This window comes from Marmota monax, unplaced genomic scaffold (assembly GCF_021218885.2).
Source record: "Marmota monax isolate L192 unplaced genomic scaffold, Marmota_monax_Labrador192_F-V1.1 WCK01_AAM20220418_F8-fsc00070, whole genome shotgun sequence".
NCBI lineage: Eukaryota > Metazoa > Chordata > Mammalia > Rodentia > Sciuridae > Marmota > Marmota monax.
Window position 1 is genome coordinate 8,935,372 of NW_026692116.1, and position 19,492 is coordinate 8,954,863.

Genomic DNA, 19,492 nt, shown 5'->3' on the forward strand with positions numbered 1-19,492 from the left:
TTATTGTTTAATAGCATACTATCAGCCAAGTGAGGTGGAACATTTCTGTAATTCCAGCAATTCAGGAGACTGAGACAGAGGGATCACAAGTTCGAGGCCTGCCTCAGCAACTTAGTGAGGCCTTAAGCAACTTACTGAGATCCTGTCTCAAAATAAAAACTAAAAAGGGCTGGGGATATGGCTCAGTGGTTAGGTGCCCCTGGGTTCAATCTCCAGTTCTCCCCCAAACAACAACAACAAAAAACAACATATAGGTAGAATTTATTGTATCCCGTCATCTGAATATAAAATGATATATTTCCCAAACTCTAGTTATAAGCCATTTGTTGCCTCTCTATTTTTGTGTGTTTGATTAACCCAACTGAAATTTGTCCTCTACTCCTTGGCCCAAGTCATGCCTAGATGAACCCTCTTATTCTTAGGGCCACTATTAGTCTTGTGTCTTTAGTATCCCATATTATATATCTTCTGTTATCCCATCAAAGGGTTTCCTAATTCACCACATTGGAGTTTGCATAGCTCAACTTTTTGTTGCAAGAGTCTTTAGAACAGCGCTCTGGATGTTACTGATGCCTCAAAAGCATTTTTATTGATTTGGTTTGATATATTCTGACTTTATCCTGTTTCTTCCACTCACAGTTCTACAAAAGTGCCTTTTCTTCAATTACCAAAATTTATTACATTTTACTACTTTAGTGCATTTGGGCTATGAGAAATTTTAGAGATCAAGTCCAACTCCTTAATGTAATGTAACTTAGAAAGGCTGCATTAATGGTTCAAGATTACCTACTTAGTCAACAACAGAGACAGGATTAGCAGCAATTTTTGGCCTCTTTACTCAGGATTGGCCAGATTAGTTGTTAAACTAGTGGCTGGGTTGCAGATTTAATCTCTAGTTTTATTAGATAACTTTAGTTTTTTTTTTTTTTTATAAAAGTATGCAAAACTTTTATTTCTAACATCTATATCCTTACTTTTGGAGCAAATGTATGTAATAGGATAGAGTTTAAGAAGAAGTCATTATTGCTATTGCAGAAATAATTCAGGTGTCCTGTTGAGAGTTGGCTTTATTTTTTGCATATGAATGAGGCATTATTTGAATTTAAGATTGATTGTATAGTACATTTAAAATTTTTTTCATAAAACATAACCTGTAGCCTTTCTTTACCCATTCCTGCCCTTTCCTATATTTATTTATTTATTTATTTATTTTTGCCACATATTATTCTTATTTTTTATTATTATTTTTTTTACACAACTAGAATTTCATGGACTAAAAGTGTATAGTGCCAAAACCAAACTAAACATTTTTTTCATTTTACATGAGTGCTCTTATTATTTTTCTGCATTACAATTCTTAATACACCTCTATACCACAATTTATCATATCTCTGATTGTATATAAGGTATGTTGGCACCAAATTCCTATATTTAAATAAAACAGTTGAAGGCAAATAAACAGAAGACCAGTGTGACCAATTGGGACTGTGGTAAAGGAGGCATCCAACAATGTTGGGGTTGAAAATGAGGCTAACTTGGCATGTGTGGTTATAGCTGAGGGGCAACTGGAGTGTGTGTGTGTGTGTGTGTGTGTGTGTGTGTGTATGTTGTGGGGGTGGTATAGAGGTACTGAGCAAATAAGTATATTCAGGATGCTGGGAGCCAGGCTTACTGCTGGAGAAAAGAGTTACAAATAGGTAAGGAAGAATAAGCCACGTGGTATCATCTTAGAATTAGAGGTATCAAGTTTGAAGATGAACTCTTGGAATTTCACTTCTTTTTCTATTTATCTATAGATCCATATCTAAAGGAAATGTGTGTGGGGGTATCTTATGCATTTATTACTCATATTTTTTTTGAAAGAGAGAGAGAGAGAGAGAGAGAGAGAGAGAGAAAGTGAGAGAGAGAATAATTTTTTTTTTTGTAGATGGATACAACACAATGCCTTTTTATTTTATTTTTATGTGGTGCTAAGAATCGAACCTGGGTCCCGCCCGTGCTAGGCGAGCGCTCTATCGCTGAGCCACAATCCCAGCCCCCATATTTTATTTTATTAAAAAAAAATCAGAGTCTTGGAACAAAGCAGCCCAAATGGGTTAAAATAGTGGGGTTTCACACTTTCCTGCCAATATCCATGGGGCCAAGTAAAGAAAGGAGGTCGGATGTCTTTCATCTGGTATGCAGGACTTTCACTTCATATCTGTATTTTCATGGGCCTCTTCCCTTATACTGATACCCTGGAATTAGAACCTTCCATAAAGTAGTTCTGCAAAATAAGGTTAGGAAGTGACCTGATTACATGGGGCAGGAGAGGAAATCTGAAGTTCTTGTTTGTTTGATTTGATTTTAGACCAATGGTTCTCATTTTAACTTTACCACCATCACAGTGTCCATGAACTTCCAATGGTCCCCGTCCCTGAGCCCTTCTGGAATTCTGCTTCGTCAATATGTTTGCATCGTTCTAGTTTACCTTTGTTTTCTAGGTCACTTTTCATCTTTGTACTGGGATTTCAGTGCCCACTGACTGATCAGGTTCTCACTGACTGATCAGGTTCCCAATTTCTAAAAAGTGGTTGATATATCTTGCTTGCTGTAGTTTTTTCTTTTAATCCTTTTCTTGGCCTTTTTGGGCTTTTATGAAATATACTCGAGGATGGGTAATTTACATATAACAGGAGTTTATTTCTTATTGTTCTAGAGGCTGAAAAGTTCAAGAGCAAGGTGCCACCGACAGGTTTGGTGTCTGGTGAGGGCTACTCTCTGGTTTCAAGATGGAGCCTTGTTGCTGTGTCCTCACATGGTGGAAAGCAGAAGGGCAAAAAATGGCTAGTTTCTGCCCATTTATGAAGTCTTCATGGTTGTGATTTGATCACCTTGGGAAGACCCTACCTTTTAATACCATTGCATTGATCATTAAATTTCTACTTGAATTTTGGAGGAAACACAAACATTTAAACCTTAGGGATCCTTAAGGGTGTTTGCCTTTTATTTGTTCTTATCCTTTGGTTTGGGTGGGAGTTTATAGGGTGCAGAAATAAAAATAAGTGTTTAACATACCATGTGCAATCAGATCTTCAATAGCCTTTTTGTTCTTAACATATTTGGGTAATATTGGCTATATCTAAGAAATAGAGAGTTTTAACTATTTTTTTTTCTTTTGATACTCATTTTTGTATGTTTTGTTCCTTAGGATGCTTCATTGATGGACATGAACTCCTTCAGCCCGATGATGCCAACATCCCCTCTATCGATGATAAACCAAATCAAGTTTGAAGATGAGACAGATTTAAAGGATCTCTTCATTACAGTTGATGCACCTGAAAGCCATGTTACTACGATTGAAACTTTTATTACTTACAGGATTATAACTAAGGTAAACATTGAATGAACATTTTCTTGCACATCACTGCTCTCTTTGCATATTTTGGAAGTGCTTCTTGGTCATTATATCTCTTAATATGCAGAATATTATTCAAATTGACTTTTACTTTTCAATCATTTTGGGTAAGATGTTGTATCTTATCTGCCATTTACTTGTTCTGTTTGAAGTTTAAAATTTGAATTGACTTAATAACTAGTAATGAATTTAGTTATAACTATTAGAATAAAAGCATTTAGATTTTTACTGTAAAAAAATAAGTAAATGCCTTTGGAAAAGAAAAGCCAAAGGTTTCTAATGAAGATAGTAAATGATTAAAAACATGACATAATATTTTGTATTTACAATTCTTCTAAAGATTATAAAATGTAATACTGTTGTTTTTCAGGAGAAGATGGCCACTTTATATATGATTTACCATTAGTTCTTTAATAATGCAAAGGCAGAAGTAGATTCAAAACCCAAGACTCCTTTATCCTCTGCAAAAAGACAGTTTACCTCAACCAAATAGTATATCTGAATTTTATTAAGTACTTTATTTAGAGCAGTCTTTGATAATTCTATTTATAAGTTAAATATCTTGTTTATAAAGCCTCACCCTGGAGTTGTGTGGTTCATAAATATAAAAGATTCATCTCTTTTTTTAGCTGAAAATGTTCTGAGCTGCATTCCTAATGATCCTGTCTCCTAATACAAACTTGAGTCTGTAAGCTTCTCAAGGGTGTTGACTACATCTAAAGTTGTTAGTAATTGCAAACACAATTTTTAGGTCATAGTAAGTAAGCAATTAAATTTTTTGGTGAATGAGTGAATGAGTTTATAATATCTTAGTTAATATCAAGAGGTGATAGAACAAGATATGATGGAATTAAATCTTGATTTCTCCCCTTATTATGTGTCTTGGACAATTCAGGTAACCTCTATTTATTAGTATCATCATTTGTTAATAGGGTCATAGTTCTAATTATTTCATGGGGTCTTTATGAAAATCAAATATGTTAATATAGGAATACTGCCAGGAGTAGAGGCAGGGTTCTCTGGTTACTACTCTTGTAAGCTTTGGTTTTCATCATCCTTCCAAGCAGAGAATTTGTGAAACAATTGTTTACCTATCATTCACATCTCTTGGAAAGATGCTCTTCATAAGCTGTCTAGTGGATTTCATTATGATCATAGGCATACAATGAGTTATTCATATTTGTATCACACTTTAAATGGACTGGTTTTGTAGCAGCACTAATAATACTAGTATTAAAACATATAAACCAGCTGATAGGATTTGTGACTACTTGTGTCAAACAACACTCAAACCACTTTCTAAATGTTAACTTACTTAAATTTGTAAGAGTTCTAGGTCTTAGATATTATGATTTACCTTCATTTCATTCCTAAGGGCACCAAAACTCAGTAATTTGCCAAAGATTATACATCATAGTAATTAGCTGAGCTGGATTTAAACTCAGTTTACTTTCATAATATACATTTTTTTCTATTACATTTTTGTGTATCTGTATATGGATATGACAACTTTTCATTGAAACTATTACAAACTAAATTTCTTTATTTCCTGTTACTTTTACCAACATCTTAATATAATACACTAAAACATACTTTATAGATACAAATTATAAATGTCTAATGGATATGTTATGTTATCAAATAATCTCTTCTTTGTTTTTTACTTGTCTTTATTTTTTTATTTAATAATTTATTCCATAAAGTTTAATGAGAGCCAGTTGTGTCCCAAGTTACTGTGTTTGTATATTAAGACTACATCAGGGGCTGGAGTTGTGGCTCAGTGGTAGAGTGCTTGCCTAGCACGTGTGAGGCACTGGGTTCGATCCTCAGCACCACATAATAAATGAAATAAAAAAGATATTGTATCTACCTACAACTAAAAAATAAATATTGTTCTTAAAAAAAAGACTACATCAATGATCAGGAGAGACCTGGCAGAAAGAGCCTCTGTCTTCCATGGATATTTCAATTAGGAAGATGGATGGGGGCAAGGGTGTGATATTAAATAATTAGATACTTATTTAATTATAGTTGTGTTATGAAGGAAAAATACAAGATATGTGTATTGAGTACCCCCATCTAATAAGCATTAGAGATAGCTTCCCTGAGGAAGTTTTAATTTTATAAGTACTTACATTCATAGACTCTAAGGTAAAAAGGATAAATGCACATGTACATATATACATATGTGCACTGATAATCTCCTGCTTAGGAATGCTTATGAACTTACTGTTCATAATGAGCACCAGGTTTAATCCTTGGCATTAGTTATTATGGGAAATTACCTCTTCTTCTCTCATAGCATATTTGAGGTGACTGCTCTCAAGGAATACTTTCTCTTTTAGAAAATCTAGAGATTGCTTTCCCTTAGAACTTGTAGAAGGAAGGACTAAGAGAATCAACAATTGATTTTCTCCCACATCCTTATCATGAAGACAAACCCAGAAAAGTCTATAGTATACAGAGAGGTTAAATTATGTTATTGATGGGTGACATTGATTGTTAGGATCATTTAATCTCAAAAACAGTTTTCTAAATTTTCGGAGCTTAGAATAACTGTTGACACTTGACCAAAGCTCAGTGTTAGTTGAATGGATGCAATTTGGGTATCAGCTACATGAGAATATTGGTACTAAATTTCATATTTTTGAGCTAAAACTTCACTCAGGAATAACTGGTCACTCATAAAAAATTAACCATGAGTTAAGAGTTTAACAGTGTGTACCAATTTAATAATATTCATATGAGCTGTTTGTCTTGTCATGTTCCCTTCTGGAGTGGAACTATGTCTTAAATTAGGAAGAAAAATCATACTCTTCTTGATACTTGCTCTCTTTTCTTCCTCTGTTATTGTATTTTGTTAGAGAATTCAAGTCAAAGACAAAGTGATGAAGACAGAATCAACCAGTTATTTAACTTGATTATTGCATCTTCTGCTTGTTGGAATTTATACCAAATTGTTTTATGTTGAGTAAAGAGTTGGAAACTCTTAACCACAACTGAATCTTATTTTGACTGCCCATTTTTAGAGTGCATTTATTGTTATTTATGGTAATTTAATGAACCTGTATGCATACACCTGGCACAGAAAGGTGCTCATTCTCATTAAGTGTTTCTTAATGAGTGACTCTGGACTATGTTTGTGTGCATATGTATGTATGTTTGCATGTATGTGTATTTGCATATGTATGCACACATACCAACTAGTATGTATACACTGTTAAAGTGTGTTTCTACTAGATTTAGTTTTCCTATTTTTACCATTTTTATATTTTCCACCATTTTGCAAAATAGTTAAGATTTTTTAGGGTTTCTTGAACATTTAATTTCTTAGACTTCTGCATCTCATTTACCCCCTCTTTTTAAAAAAGGGAGTATTTTACCAAGATATAGTGTATGATATTCTAAACATTCATTTTAAAAGAATAATCTTTGGAAAGCATAACTTTCACAGGGTTTATTTTATGACAATTAAAATTGCATCTTATTAAACTGCTATATCTACAATTGGATCATCTGAGTAGGTGACTAATATTTCTAGTGAGAGTGTAATATATGTGAAATATGTTATTTCATCTTTACTCCTCCAGAAAATTTCAACCTAAATATTACTGCATTTAATTTTTAACATGTAAAATTTAGTTAAATAAGGTATCAGTGAAAGTGACTGTTTACTTATGAAAGGTGAGTATGCCTTTGGAAGCCACAGATTTTATTTTGGCCTGGAATTCAAGCACTGGATGTGAGGTTAAAACTGGACTCATGTTCCTCTTGTCATATGTGTTGGCATAGATTTTTGGTTTACTGGGAACAGATCTTTTAATGTATTTGCTTAATTTTCAGGAGTTCAGGCATGTAATTCAAAATAAAACTCCTTGAGAAATGACAGAAAGATTTTCTTTTCATTGCAAATACCCATTAATTACATTTTCTTAAAACAGTGGTAAAAATCACTCTGTAAAATGTTAGAATTTTTATATACTAAAAGCAAATTTTAGCAAAGCAATTCATTTGAACAAATTCCAAGAAAACATTTTTCTCAGTTATATTCAGGTTATTTTCCAAATTACAAAAATAGGACTTTCCTCAAATTCTGAATTATAGTCATCTTGAAAAAAGAAATATATTTGAAACCTAAATTCACAACACACTTTCTTCTTAAGCGAGAAAGTCATGCCAAAGATAATAGTAGTTAAAATCTTGTGGAAGGCAGATGGTTGTTGTAAGACAGATTTTTCAGTTTGGACTTTAAATTTAAGCATGATGTTTGCTTTCTTTTTGGAAATACCGGAAAGTTTGCTTTATTTCATCTGCTACATGAATAGATGACTTAAAAAAAATACAGGCTGACAAACACTGAATAATTAGGATTTGTTAATTTTTCTTAGAGACCCATTTATTTCAGAATGTCTGAAATCACATTAGGCAAATGTCTCCTGGCTTCTCTTGCATGTGCTGTTATTTTCTCCTACTTTGCTCAGACGTCTCGTGGGGAATTTGACTCCAGTGAATTTGAAGTTAGGAGACGTTATCAAGATTTCCTTTGGTTGAAGGGAAAACTTGAAGAAGTACACCCCACTCTGATTATTCCAGTAAGTTTGCAAGTTTTTTCATGCTACTATTTTTTTCTTGAGTCTTTTAGAATGCTTACAACCTAACACCAGATCTTTACATTCATTGCAATTTATTTATCTTAGAAACATTTATTTCTAAAGTTTTGAATCTGAGTATAGATTTAAAAAAAACTATTGTTTTGCATGTTTTGGTTTTAGCATTGGAATTTTTAAAAATTATTTTTATAAGAATCAGATATTGAACTAATATTTCAAAAAAGAAAAAATATATATACAGAATTCCTTATAAACCTTTGCCACAAATTCTCAGATTGCTTTTGTTTCTGCTTTTCCTTTTTTTGGTCTTAGCCATTGCCAGAAAAGTTCATAGTGAAAGGAATGGTGGACCGCTTTAACGATGACTTCATTGAGACCCGCAGGAAAGCATTGCATAAATTTTTGAATAGAATTGCTGATCATCCAACTTTAACATTTAATGAAGACTTCAAGATTTTTCTCACTGCACAAGCTTGGGTAAAAATTTTGATTTCTACTCGTATATAAGCATTTGGTATTTGAATGCTTTCTCTTGTTTACCTTTATATATTCAGCACTAGTATCCTTGCATTGAGATGGAGTTTCTTAAAATCACTTGAGGGATATGCTTGAATGAAGTATAACTCTGTGTCTAATCTACATGTGAACATTGCAGAGACCTTGTATCTTCCTTACATGAACTCACTGTTATTTCATTTGGTTGTTGGCCTTATTTTCAAATGTCAATGTGTTCATTGTACATATAGTTAATACTGAATATATAGGAATGTATTTTTTGACACTATTTTGAGCAATAATGGGTTAAGACTTTTCAAGTTAGGATAAAATTATTATTAAATTCATAGATAAACACTCTCTTTTATTTCAAATACTACTTGGGGGGAACCTAATTTTTAATATAGAAATCCTACATATTTTATTTCTTTTTATTTTCTATGAAGCTCTCAGCAAGAAAGATAATAGGACAATAGGAAAAAGGGTCATTATTAAACAATTATTAATCAATGTTTAGTTTTCTGTCTCTCGGTTGTTGCCAAAGTGGTAGAAACTAAAAAGTGGTTCATCTCAATCTTGACAGTCCTGCTCTCTGGAAGCCCATTGCAACTTAGGTGTAATAAATGTGTGGCCTGACTGCAAGCTATGGAAGTCCTTAGAAATATCCTCTACAGGCAACAGTTGGAATAACAGTTTTCCAGTTGTAATTTGGGCTGTCTCTAATGACTTACTGTATCAAATGGTGCTGTAGCACCTCTGGATGAATGTATCACGGGGTCAATGATGACTCCCATTATTATTTGTACACAAAATATACTGACTTGAAAACAAACAAGTTTATTTATATGTGTAGTTTTCTGTAAGACTTTAAGAAAACCTGGAGAAAGATGGATAATGTTATTCATTATTTTGGTACATAATACATAGGTTTTAGTGTGTGAATTAGGTAGTCAGTATTATTATTTATGGATTTATTTCGTCTGTGTTACTCTTCATGTATTTGATCTTTAGAAATCTGTGTTTCAACAAATGCTACAGCCATCATAAGAATCCTTGTCCTCTTTTTTGTTGTTCTTTTCAAATATGCCATATTTCTCAAGGAATGCATTTAAGTATACTATAATTGCTTTATAGCATTTCTTCTGTATTGCAAGTTTGTTGCTGTCCCTGCTAGGTTAACTCTGAAATAGATGGTTACATATCTTAATTGAAAATCTTTCTGTACAGAGAACCAGCCAGTGGACGTAGTGTCACAACTTACCCATTTCAGTTGGATGAAGAGTTATTTTAGGTAGTATCTGTTTACAAACTATTCTGGGGACTTTACAGAGGCAAAGTAGGTTGGTCAGCTTAACAGTGATGCCTCTGTGGTCCAATCCCCAGTCTTCCAATCCTTGCTGTACCACTTCATTGCTCTGAAATGTTGAGTAACTTAATGACACTTCCTATGTTTCTGTTATCTTCTGTAAAAAGACAAAAATAGAAACTGCTTTGTAGGTGTATTGTGAGTATGTGTATACAAATATGAGTATAGTGCCTAGAACATATTAAGCTCAAAAATGTTAGCTCTTATTATACCAAAAGAATTAAGCAATTTTTCTAAATTTTTTTTCCAGAGAGTAATGTAGGTCCTGAGAAATCTTCTCTCAATCATTTTTCTATTAAGTATGTATTATAAAACACAAATAGCATATCATATCATCCTGTTTTCTTCTCTGGTATCTCCTTGAGCACTGTTTTCTGTTACATTTTGTTCCTTTAAAGATTTATGCTTTGAAGAAAGACTATACACATGTTTCACATGAGTTCTTAGAAAAGGAATATTATCTATTATCTAGGGGACTAAGACTTAGAGGAAAAAGTGTACCATAATGAAACTCATCTGCTTCAAAGTAACGTTTAAAAACAAAAAAAGATGTGTAAGAAAGAGTTTTATCATCTTTATCTCATTCTGCTAATTGGGTTTTCTTTTTTATTGAGTCTTGGAATGTTGTTACTTGTTTCACCACAAATATTTCTTTTTATTTTATTTTATTTCTTTGTTCTAGGAACTTTCTTCTCATAAGAAGCAAGGGCCTGGATTGCTGAGCAGAATGGGCCAAACAGTCAGAGCTGTTGCATCCTCCATGAGAGGAGTTAAAAATCGCCCAGAGGAATTCATGGAAATGAATAACTTTATTGAAATATTTAGCCAGAAAATTAATTTAATAGATAAAATATCTCAGAGGATTTACAAGGAAGAAAGGGGTATGTAGAATCACTGCATTGTGATTTCAAAATTGTTTACTTTCTTTTGGATCTTCACATTTGCTGATGTCGTAGGGCAATATTATTAGATTAGATATTGTTGTCACCTTCAAAGTGTGGCTTATGCACAGCAATGTAGGGAAAATTCTAGTTCCTAAAAGATTTTGGAGATACTCATGGCAAGTCCCCATTTGCTTTATCAATCACTGGCCATTCCATTCCCCCTTATACATAATAGTGGTAAAATGAGCATTAAGCTTAAGATTTTTGGGGCTGGGATGTGGCTCAAGCGGTAGCGCGCTTGCCTGGCATGCGTGCGGCCCGGGTTTGATCCTCAGCACCACATACAAAGATGTTGTATCCGCTGATAACTAAACAATAAATATTAAAATTCTTTCTCTCTCTCCCTCTCTCACTCTCTCTTTAAAAAGAAAAAAAAAAGCTTAAGATTTTGGGTGTGGCTGTCTGAAGTTGGCACCAAATATTCATCATGCACCATACCTTAAAATCAAAGAAGTGATGTTTCAGATAATAGGTGTTTTTAGTTCCCTTTATGTTTTTTAGTTACTTTTATTTTTAATTGCTTTTATTTTTTAAATACATGACAGAGGAGTGCATCACAATTCTTATGACACATATAGAACACAATTTTTCATATCTCTGTATATAAAGTATGTTCACACTTAAGTTACTTTTTTGGTGATGGTTATTAACATTATATATTAGGCCTATCTAAGTATTTTTTAAAGAGTTATAAAATGTAAAGTAGGTCTTTTTCCCCTTTTTTCTATCACTGTTCCTTTTCCTATTTTCTACTTTTTTATTTTATAAATTAGGCTTGACTATATGATGATCTTCTGTAATTCCAGAATGAATTTTTTTCAATTTTCTAATTGAATTTATGTACATTAAAAATAAATGGCCAACCCAGCAAACTTACTTCCTAACATAAGTTGATTTTTAGAGATGACAAACTGTTTACAGATAAACAAAAGTCCTTATATTGAAGGCTTATTTATTAATTGTGTCTGTCATTAAGTTTTTATATCTATTAGGATAAGCAGGGAAAATATATTTTTTTTTTTTTAGTATCTAATGTCTAGGTAGTACCCAGCACATAATGCATGCTCAGTTAATTAAAATTTTCTCAGTGTTTGAAAATAAATAACTGAGTATAGGATTAGAATAGTGGCGGGAAAATTTGCTTTATCCAAAATTGGTTGGAGAAACCAGGCACAGTGGTGTAAGCCTGTAATCTCAGCAGCTTGAAAGACGGAGAAAGGAGGATAGCAAGTTCAAGGCCAGCCTCAGCAGCTTAGCAGGACTGTCTCAAAATAAAAAAAATGAAAAATAAAAGGGCCTATAGATGTAACTTAGTGTTAAAATACCCCTGATTTAAATCCATAATACTGGCGGGAGAAGATGATTTGATTGGCTGTTAAAAGAAATACAGAAAAAGTTCTTATATAGCTAAATGTACTTTGCCCTTTGTTTTCTTCTTTTGATGCACTGACACTTGATGAGATTGTTGTGGTGACTGAATGCATGTTAATAATTTATTTTCATCCATCTTGGTTTGTTCTTGTTTTTACTATTTGCCAGTTTTTTAAATCTCAAAAAGCTAATTCTTTTAACTAGGCTCTGTGATTCCAATTCTGTTAACCAGATGCTGGATGCAGTTAGGTTGAATAGCAATTCAAAGAAACCTCAGGAAACTTACTGACAGTTAAGAGCTTTATGGGATATCAATATATTTTGTATTTGCTAGTGCCAGGAAATAGTTTTAAAATCTTTGATAGGACTCCAGTGCTTTTGAAATGTTTAGAGAGAAAGTTAGATTTTGATAGATTTATAAATCTGAACTTGCATTTTCAGGAGCGTTATAGTCCCAAACTTGAGGAGTTTATGGGTCTTTAGAATGTGAAGCCTGCTCATAAAGGTTCCATGCACAATAATGAAACACTTTCTTTTGTAGATTTGGGCATCTAATCTGTAGGGTGATTCATTCACACTGATATTATCAAGAATTTGGTAACCATAACTCGTGGTTTCTCTTTGAGCTTTTTTTTTTTTTTTTGTACTCAATTTTTTCTTTTGATATGTTTGTTTTTCCCTCTTTAGTCAACTGAATCATATTGACCTTATGCTGTATTGCTTCTCTGTGCTGGAGATTAAAGGAGGAATTAAGATGTTATGTATCCTTGAGCTGATATTATAGTTGGGAAATGGATGTATTGACAGCGTATTACAGTGCAGCTCATTAAATGTTTGCATATAGATGTGATTTGAGTGCTATGCAATTTTATGGAAGCTCTGTATATAGAAATATTTACCCATTTAATGACGCACATTGACATAGACACAAATTGAGAAAAGAAATGCAGAAAATTTTCTAGAAGTACTAGTTTAGTGTGATCATTAACATAAAAGATAGCCCTAAACTCAGGAGAGCAGGATCAGGAAAATTTTTAGAGGACATTAATTCTTATATTTTCATTAGGTAACAACTAGAATTTCTATTATTTTAAAATTTAACTTTCTTAATTTTACTTGATTATACAGAATTTTGAAGTCCCAGTAGTTTAATTTTGACCAATATAATAGATTTCAGTGAATTATGATGAGAAGTAAGATGATTTGATATAGAGAACTTCAAGACAAGTTTTGTTTAGAACCTGTTGTTTATGAGGCACTCAGATGTGGTGGGTGGTAGGCAGAAGTTCATGAAAAGCATATATGAGGATCATATAATTTTATTTATAAGCAGGACACTTTTGAAGGTAAAAAAGATGCTGATATTGACTATACTTAGTAGTCTTTCAGAAACCAACATGGGCATACTGGTCAATTGAGTGAAAGATGACATCCCTTTTATAGTCATATGTCAGAACATGTGAACAATGAAGGAAATCAAGTCCTTCCACACTATGTCTGATATAGAGACCTTGAAAATGTAAATTCAAGAATTATGTTATTTTTTAGACTATTTTGATGAAATGAAAGAATATGGCCCAATTCATATTCTGTGGTCGGCTTCAGAAGAAGATCTGGTTGATACTTTGAGAGGTGTTGCCAGCTGCATTGACAAATGTTGCAAAGCCACTGAAAAGCGCATGTCTGGACTTTCTGAGGTCTTGCTTCCTGTTGTACATGAATATGTGCTTTATAGTGAAATGTTAATGGTAAGAACACCTAATTATAGTTTCACCACAGTCCCTTACCTGATTCTACGCTCTGTATATGGCAATTTCTGTTTCTGTTTTTCACTACTTTTTTTCCCTGTCCTGGCAGGATGTTTTGCATGTAGATTCTGCTAATAAGTATCTGTTCACTGTGAACATGAATAGATGAATGGAAAAACTTTTTGAAGACAGGACTACTCAATAGCAACACCAGCCATTTAGAAGATTAATGAGATTCAAAACATCCCCAACTATGAAAAATTCACTATGAAAAATGATTTTTTTCCTAACCTCTTTAAAATTTTACTTTAAAAATTTTTCAGTGTGTTGGGGATTTCTTTTCATGAGAGTTGGTTACCCACTTCTGGGTACATTCATTTTAACATTATTCAGCACTATTATATAGAAAGTACGTGAATAGGATCTTGATGTTTTCTACTGCCTCTGGTTGCTTCTAAAAAAAATCCTTCAAGTTAAAATGGTTTTCTTCTACTATTTGTAAAAAAATTTATTCCTATTAAGTTTTGCATTTTACCTCCTTGATTCAAGTTAATTTTACTAGATATTTGGAATTTAAGTGTTCTGTTCAAAGCTATGTTTTTTCATCTAGTATTATACTGTGCCTAAGGTACTTGGCAGTCAAACTGGCATTGTCTGGTCTCTGGCTTTTTGGGTGATGGTAGAGGAAGGAGTCCTCTTATATTCAGATATGGTCCCTTCTGCCATTTATTATTGGAACCATGTCTGGTTTCTGGTGTTGTGTACCTTTGATTGCTAGGACTCTTAGCTTTGCTAGGACTTTTAGCTTTGACTCTGTCTTGATCAGAGAAGGTATTTTAGCCTTTCAGCATGAAATTGCTTTTCCCTGTTATCATATTTAGGCTTCCTTTGAGAGAGTTATTAGCTATTGCATGGGCATTCCAGGCTTCTGCTGTTATCTGACTTTACTGGGCTCTTCCTGTAAACAAACCTGGCTTCCCAAAGGCCTCTGATGCTTCCCTGCTGAGGAGTCTCCTGCTTCTCTGAGTCAATTTTCTTGGCCACATCTGTTTTTACTTCATTATTGATCATTCCTTTTGTGGCTCTGAAGAGAGAACTGATTTGTGTAGTCACTTTCCTTAATTAGTCTTCCTCTCCTATACTATGTCAAGATGGGAATTATGCAAGTGAAATCTTATTTTATTAAAGGTGTAGAAAATCATCATAGTAACTATAAAGAGTTATTGTATAGGTCTTCAATTAATTGCATTATATTATAGACAACAATGATGTAATCAGTATCTTTTATTTTGCATTTCTGATTCTGTTTTATGTTGAAATGTTTCCTTAACTCTGAGCTTACATAATGAATAGTAATGCCTTGATAAAATGATTAAAGTTATTAATACTTTCACTAGTTGTCTTGTGAAGCAACCTCTTACAACATATCTGTATATAGGAAGCCCAGTACTGCATAGAAACAGACTTTAAATATACGGAATTAAATTACAGTATAGGTCATTTTGATTACAAAAAGGAAATAGTTTCTTGACATTAATGGTCTCTTAAACACTTAAGTAAAAACACTGAAACATGGAATTGTGTTTATTCAAGAAGACAAGATGGACCTATCAACATAGAGGCCATGATTTCTCATCAGAAGTTTTATTAATGAGTGAATATTTATACACTTTGAGCTACAATGAAATGCTTAAGATAGGAATGTACCCTTCAGTTTTCTGATTCCCACTATGATTTTCTGTCTTGTTAACTGCCCCTTTGGGGTCAGATAAGAGGCTTCCATTGGTTCTAAGTATTTCCAGGTGAATGGTCCATGTGACTCCCAGCTATACTTGGTATATCCACTGATTTTTTTTTTTTTAATATTTGCTCTTTTTGAAGAGTGCTCCATCAAATGTTAGATATACATATCATACTTAAATTTGTAGATTGTATATTGGGAAAACTAATAAAGGAATTATAATAAAATAATTTTCTTAAATATTTGCTTGTAGTTGAGACGTTAAACATTAAAGAAAACAATTTTTAAATGAATGTTGGCATGGGGAATAAATTCCTAAGGGCTACTTATATTCTGAATTATATACTACTGTTGTATAAAAGATTATTAAAACAAAGTACAAGTTATTTGTGTCCTTATGTTTCAATATGAAGGGTGTTATGAAGAGAAGAGACCAAATACAAGCAGAACTCGATTCCAAAGTTGAAGCTTTGACCTATAAAAAGGGAGATACTGATCTGGTATGTTTTTAAATTTCTTGATATACTCATGTGGAATTCATTGTCTATATTTTTATTTGTGATGTACAACTTCATTACATGATTGTTTCTAAGTATTCAACAAATGTACTAAAATTTCTTCCAACTTTGTTATACAGTAAGTACCTGTGAGTCATCAAGCTTAACAAGGATGCTTTTCTGCCTTTCTGACTAATTTTGACTCATACTCTGAAGGAAGTATGAAGTTAATGTTTTAAGAAGGACATGATGTGTTAGAAGAAGGGGTGAAAAGTACCCATCTTTATTCTAGGTTAGGAGGTATTCAGTAAATAAATTCACATTTCCCTTTTTGTTTTATAAAGGTTGTTATTCAAAACAAGTTAATGTTGCTATATACTTTTTTCTAGTTATTATAAAAATCTTTACAAAGGAAGCTTTTTTTTCAAATGTAATCTCTTCCTCAAAATTCTTTGATATGGAGGTTTTCAAATATAAAATGAGATTGAATAATATAATGAGTTCTCATATCCATCACAGGGCATCATTAATTCTCAGTGTTTTACCCAACTTTTCATATGTTCTTTTCCCATTTTTATTTTATTTTATTTACTTTTTACTGAAGTATTTTAAAGCAAATTCCAAACATAACTTTGTTTTACCCACAGCATTTAATGTTTATGTCTTACTATTTGTGCATATTTTTCAGAGTAACACTATCAGATTGGATTTGATTTTCAATTTGAAGTTGAGGAAGAGACATGGGGAGTGGAGAAATTTGCCAAACTCCACATCACCCTTGAGACATATGTGTAGGACTGGAGGTGTTGGTGTCTCTTGGCTGCCTCAGACCCTGCTTCTTCTTATATAGCAAGTGTAGAGGTGCAAGAGTTATCTGTCAGTCTACTTAACTTCTGTTAGCTCTCTGAAGGATGCTTTTTACATTTTTCTTAAGGATTTAGATTAGCATTACGTATGCTTACATTAGGTGAGTGGGGAGTCCTTAAACCCTACACCCCTTCATTCACCTGTATTATTGTAGCCTCTGTCACCCTGACCTGCTCAGAGATTTTCATCCTTCCTGCCTTAATTTTCTCCGTAACTTTAATCACTTTATAATATATGATTTCCTAATCGATTTTCTTTACATTTCTCTTTCTCTCTCTGATCTAAACACCTTAGCAGAGCAATCATTGATTTGTTCATTGAAGTGTCCCCAGCTCCTAGATCACTGCCTGACGTGTAGTGATCACTTGCTAGGCCCTTAGTGAAGAAATGAAAATTGCAGTGACTCCTGTGGTGCAGGAGAACATACCGAAGGCTTGAAGTAAGATGTTTCGGCAAAACCAACTTTGTGCAAAGCACTGAGACTTCACTAAAATATGACTATGAATTATACTCTTGTTTCTTATGTTTTCTAAAGTGAGATTCTATTCTGCTGAGTGGAATGTTGAGTGGGGAATGGTGGGCAGCTATAAACAAACAGTGAGACAGAGGAATTTGTGACAGAGAGAAGCAGATAACCGACCACTGGAGGAAGTAGTACTTGAGGAAAAAAAAAATCAACATTTATTTTTACCTTAAGATGAGAAAAGAGGGACAGTAATAATGATTAACTTTTTTCATCCAAGAGGAAACTTATAGAAGTATATGGTGGGTTTTTTTAAAATTTAATCAGCTAGAAGGAAAATGAATGTTTTAAACTTTCAGATTTGTTTTTGTTAAAAAATTTTAAAGAATTTGAAATCAGTGTTTAGATAAAAATTTCCTACTAACTAAATACTAGAGAAAGTATTGTAAAATTTCAGAAGAATAATAACATGACTTAAAAACCAATCACCTATTCAAAATGGCTTGTGTTCATAGTTTTTAAATGAAAGGAAAATTAATTTGGATTGTTCCAACAAGAAAAGCACAGGAAAAATATCTTAGGTCCACATGTATATAGGATTTCCCCACTCAATTAAAACAAAACAAAACAAATACATATATTTTTTTTATTTGACTTGCAAAGAGTTTTTTTTGCTTATAAATTTTCCTTGATATCTCATTATAGCCTACTGATAACTCTGTATTACTTTGTGTGTGCCTGTTATGTCCACTGTATTTAATATCTTAATAGCTATTGTCATGATAACATGACATTTAAGGTAGAGGTGTTCAATATGTAGCTGCTAAATTTTGTAAGAATGGAAGTTTGAAACTTGATTCTCTGCTTTATATTCTACAAGATAACTTTTAATTCATTAAGGATTTGAAGCAGACACATTTAACAGAATCATTACAATTACTTTTTGTTACCCATCAAAACAGATCCTTCCTAAAACATACAGAGACTGATTTCATGATTTGTGAATGTCACCATTTACATTTTCAAATAGTTAATTTGTTTACAAGCCTCCTCACTTCCAAATCCCTCTGTGATATGATGGTTTCTTTGGGAGAAACCTTCCAGAGTTAATCTAAAAATGAACCTGCCATGAATGGTCGCAGAACAACCAAAGGGAAGTTGCTTAGAAATATGCAGGATAGGGTCACCATGGAAACCCGCCCTTGTGAGGTCCTTCCAAGGAGCAGTCCTTTGCAGTCACCATGGCGACCCTGGCAGAGAACTGAATATAGCAATCTGCTTGGTTGTTTACCATGGCAACTCAGACAGGGCCACTTTGGAGACAACCCTGAGGCCATTTCTATGGAGACCTGCCAGGGCTGCCTTCAGAAGCTCCATCAGTGTAACCTTTGGGTGTGATGCTGTGTGCAAAGCCAGTAAAGCAAGTCCGAATGGAAAAGTGAAATGAAGCTCTACCCAGAGGGACAAAGATTAGGAAGGCTATAATTATTGGGTAGAATGATAGTAGGGACATAACATTCCAGAGGTTATGTTGGATGTTTCAGGTGACCTTTATGTGGGTTTCATGGTATGCAAATACAAGGCTCTGGTCTTTTTTCTTGCCTGCAACTCTGCATATTCCATAAATGAGCAATGATGGTATTATGGTTACTTTTACTCATCACACAAATCTGACCACAGATGTTACGTGTTCTTTTACAAAAAATGATGTTCAGTAATGAGTTCTTGATTCTTTACCTGGCTAGAAGTATCTGCTTCTTAAGAGTTTGTGGTTTATAGTTCTTATCTCATAACATAAAATTAATGATTTCCAAATGACCTATACTCAGTCGAGACATTTAAAATACTTATTTGAAGGTCAGTTCAGCTGTTTATAGTTTTATTTAGGCTTTAGATTTAGATGGACCTAGGATCAAATCCTGGCTTATCTACTTATTAACTCTGTGACCCAGGAAAAGTTTCCTTACTTCTTTTAGCCTTTTTTATTATCATG

At 33.2% G+C, this 19,492-nt stretch overlaps 1 protein-coding gene across 2 annotated transcripts in view; it reads left to right on the forward strand.

Moving 5' to 3' along the window:
- The window catches only part of Snx7 (sorting nexin 7), an 82,766-nt gene that overhangs the window by 17,745 nt on the left and 45,529 nt on the right, over positions 1–19,492 (forward strand). The window contains exons 1-7 of one of the 2 annotated variants that reach the window (XM_058585435.1): positions 2,767–2,974; positions 3,191–3,373; positions 7,879–7,989; positions 8,320–8,484; positions 10,551–10,749; positions 13,732–13,931; positions 16,086–16,172. In XM_058585435.1, the coding sequence (XP_058441418.1) occupies positions 3,203–3,373; positions 7,879–7,989; positions 8,320–8,484; positions 10,551–10,749; positions 13,732–13,931; positions 16,086–16,172 (933 nt within the window). In that variant the 5' untranslated portion in view covers positions 2,767–2,974; positions 3,191–3,202. Of the gene's footprint in view, positions 1–2,766; positions 2,975–3,190; positions 3,374–7,878; positions 7,990–8,319; positions 8,485–10,550; positions 10,750–13,731; positions 13,932–16,085; positions 16,173–19,492 lie in introns of those variants that run through there. The other variant, XM_046462347.1, reaches the window with a different exon arrangement.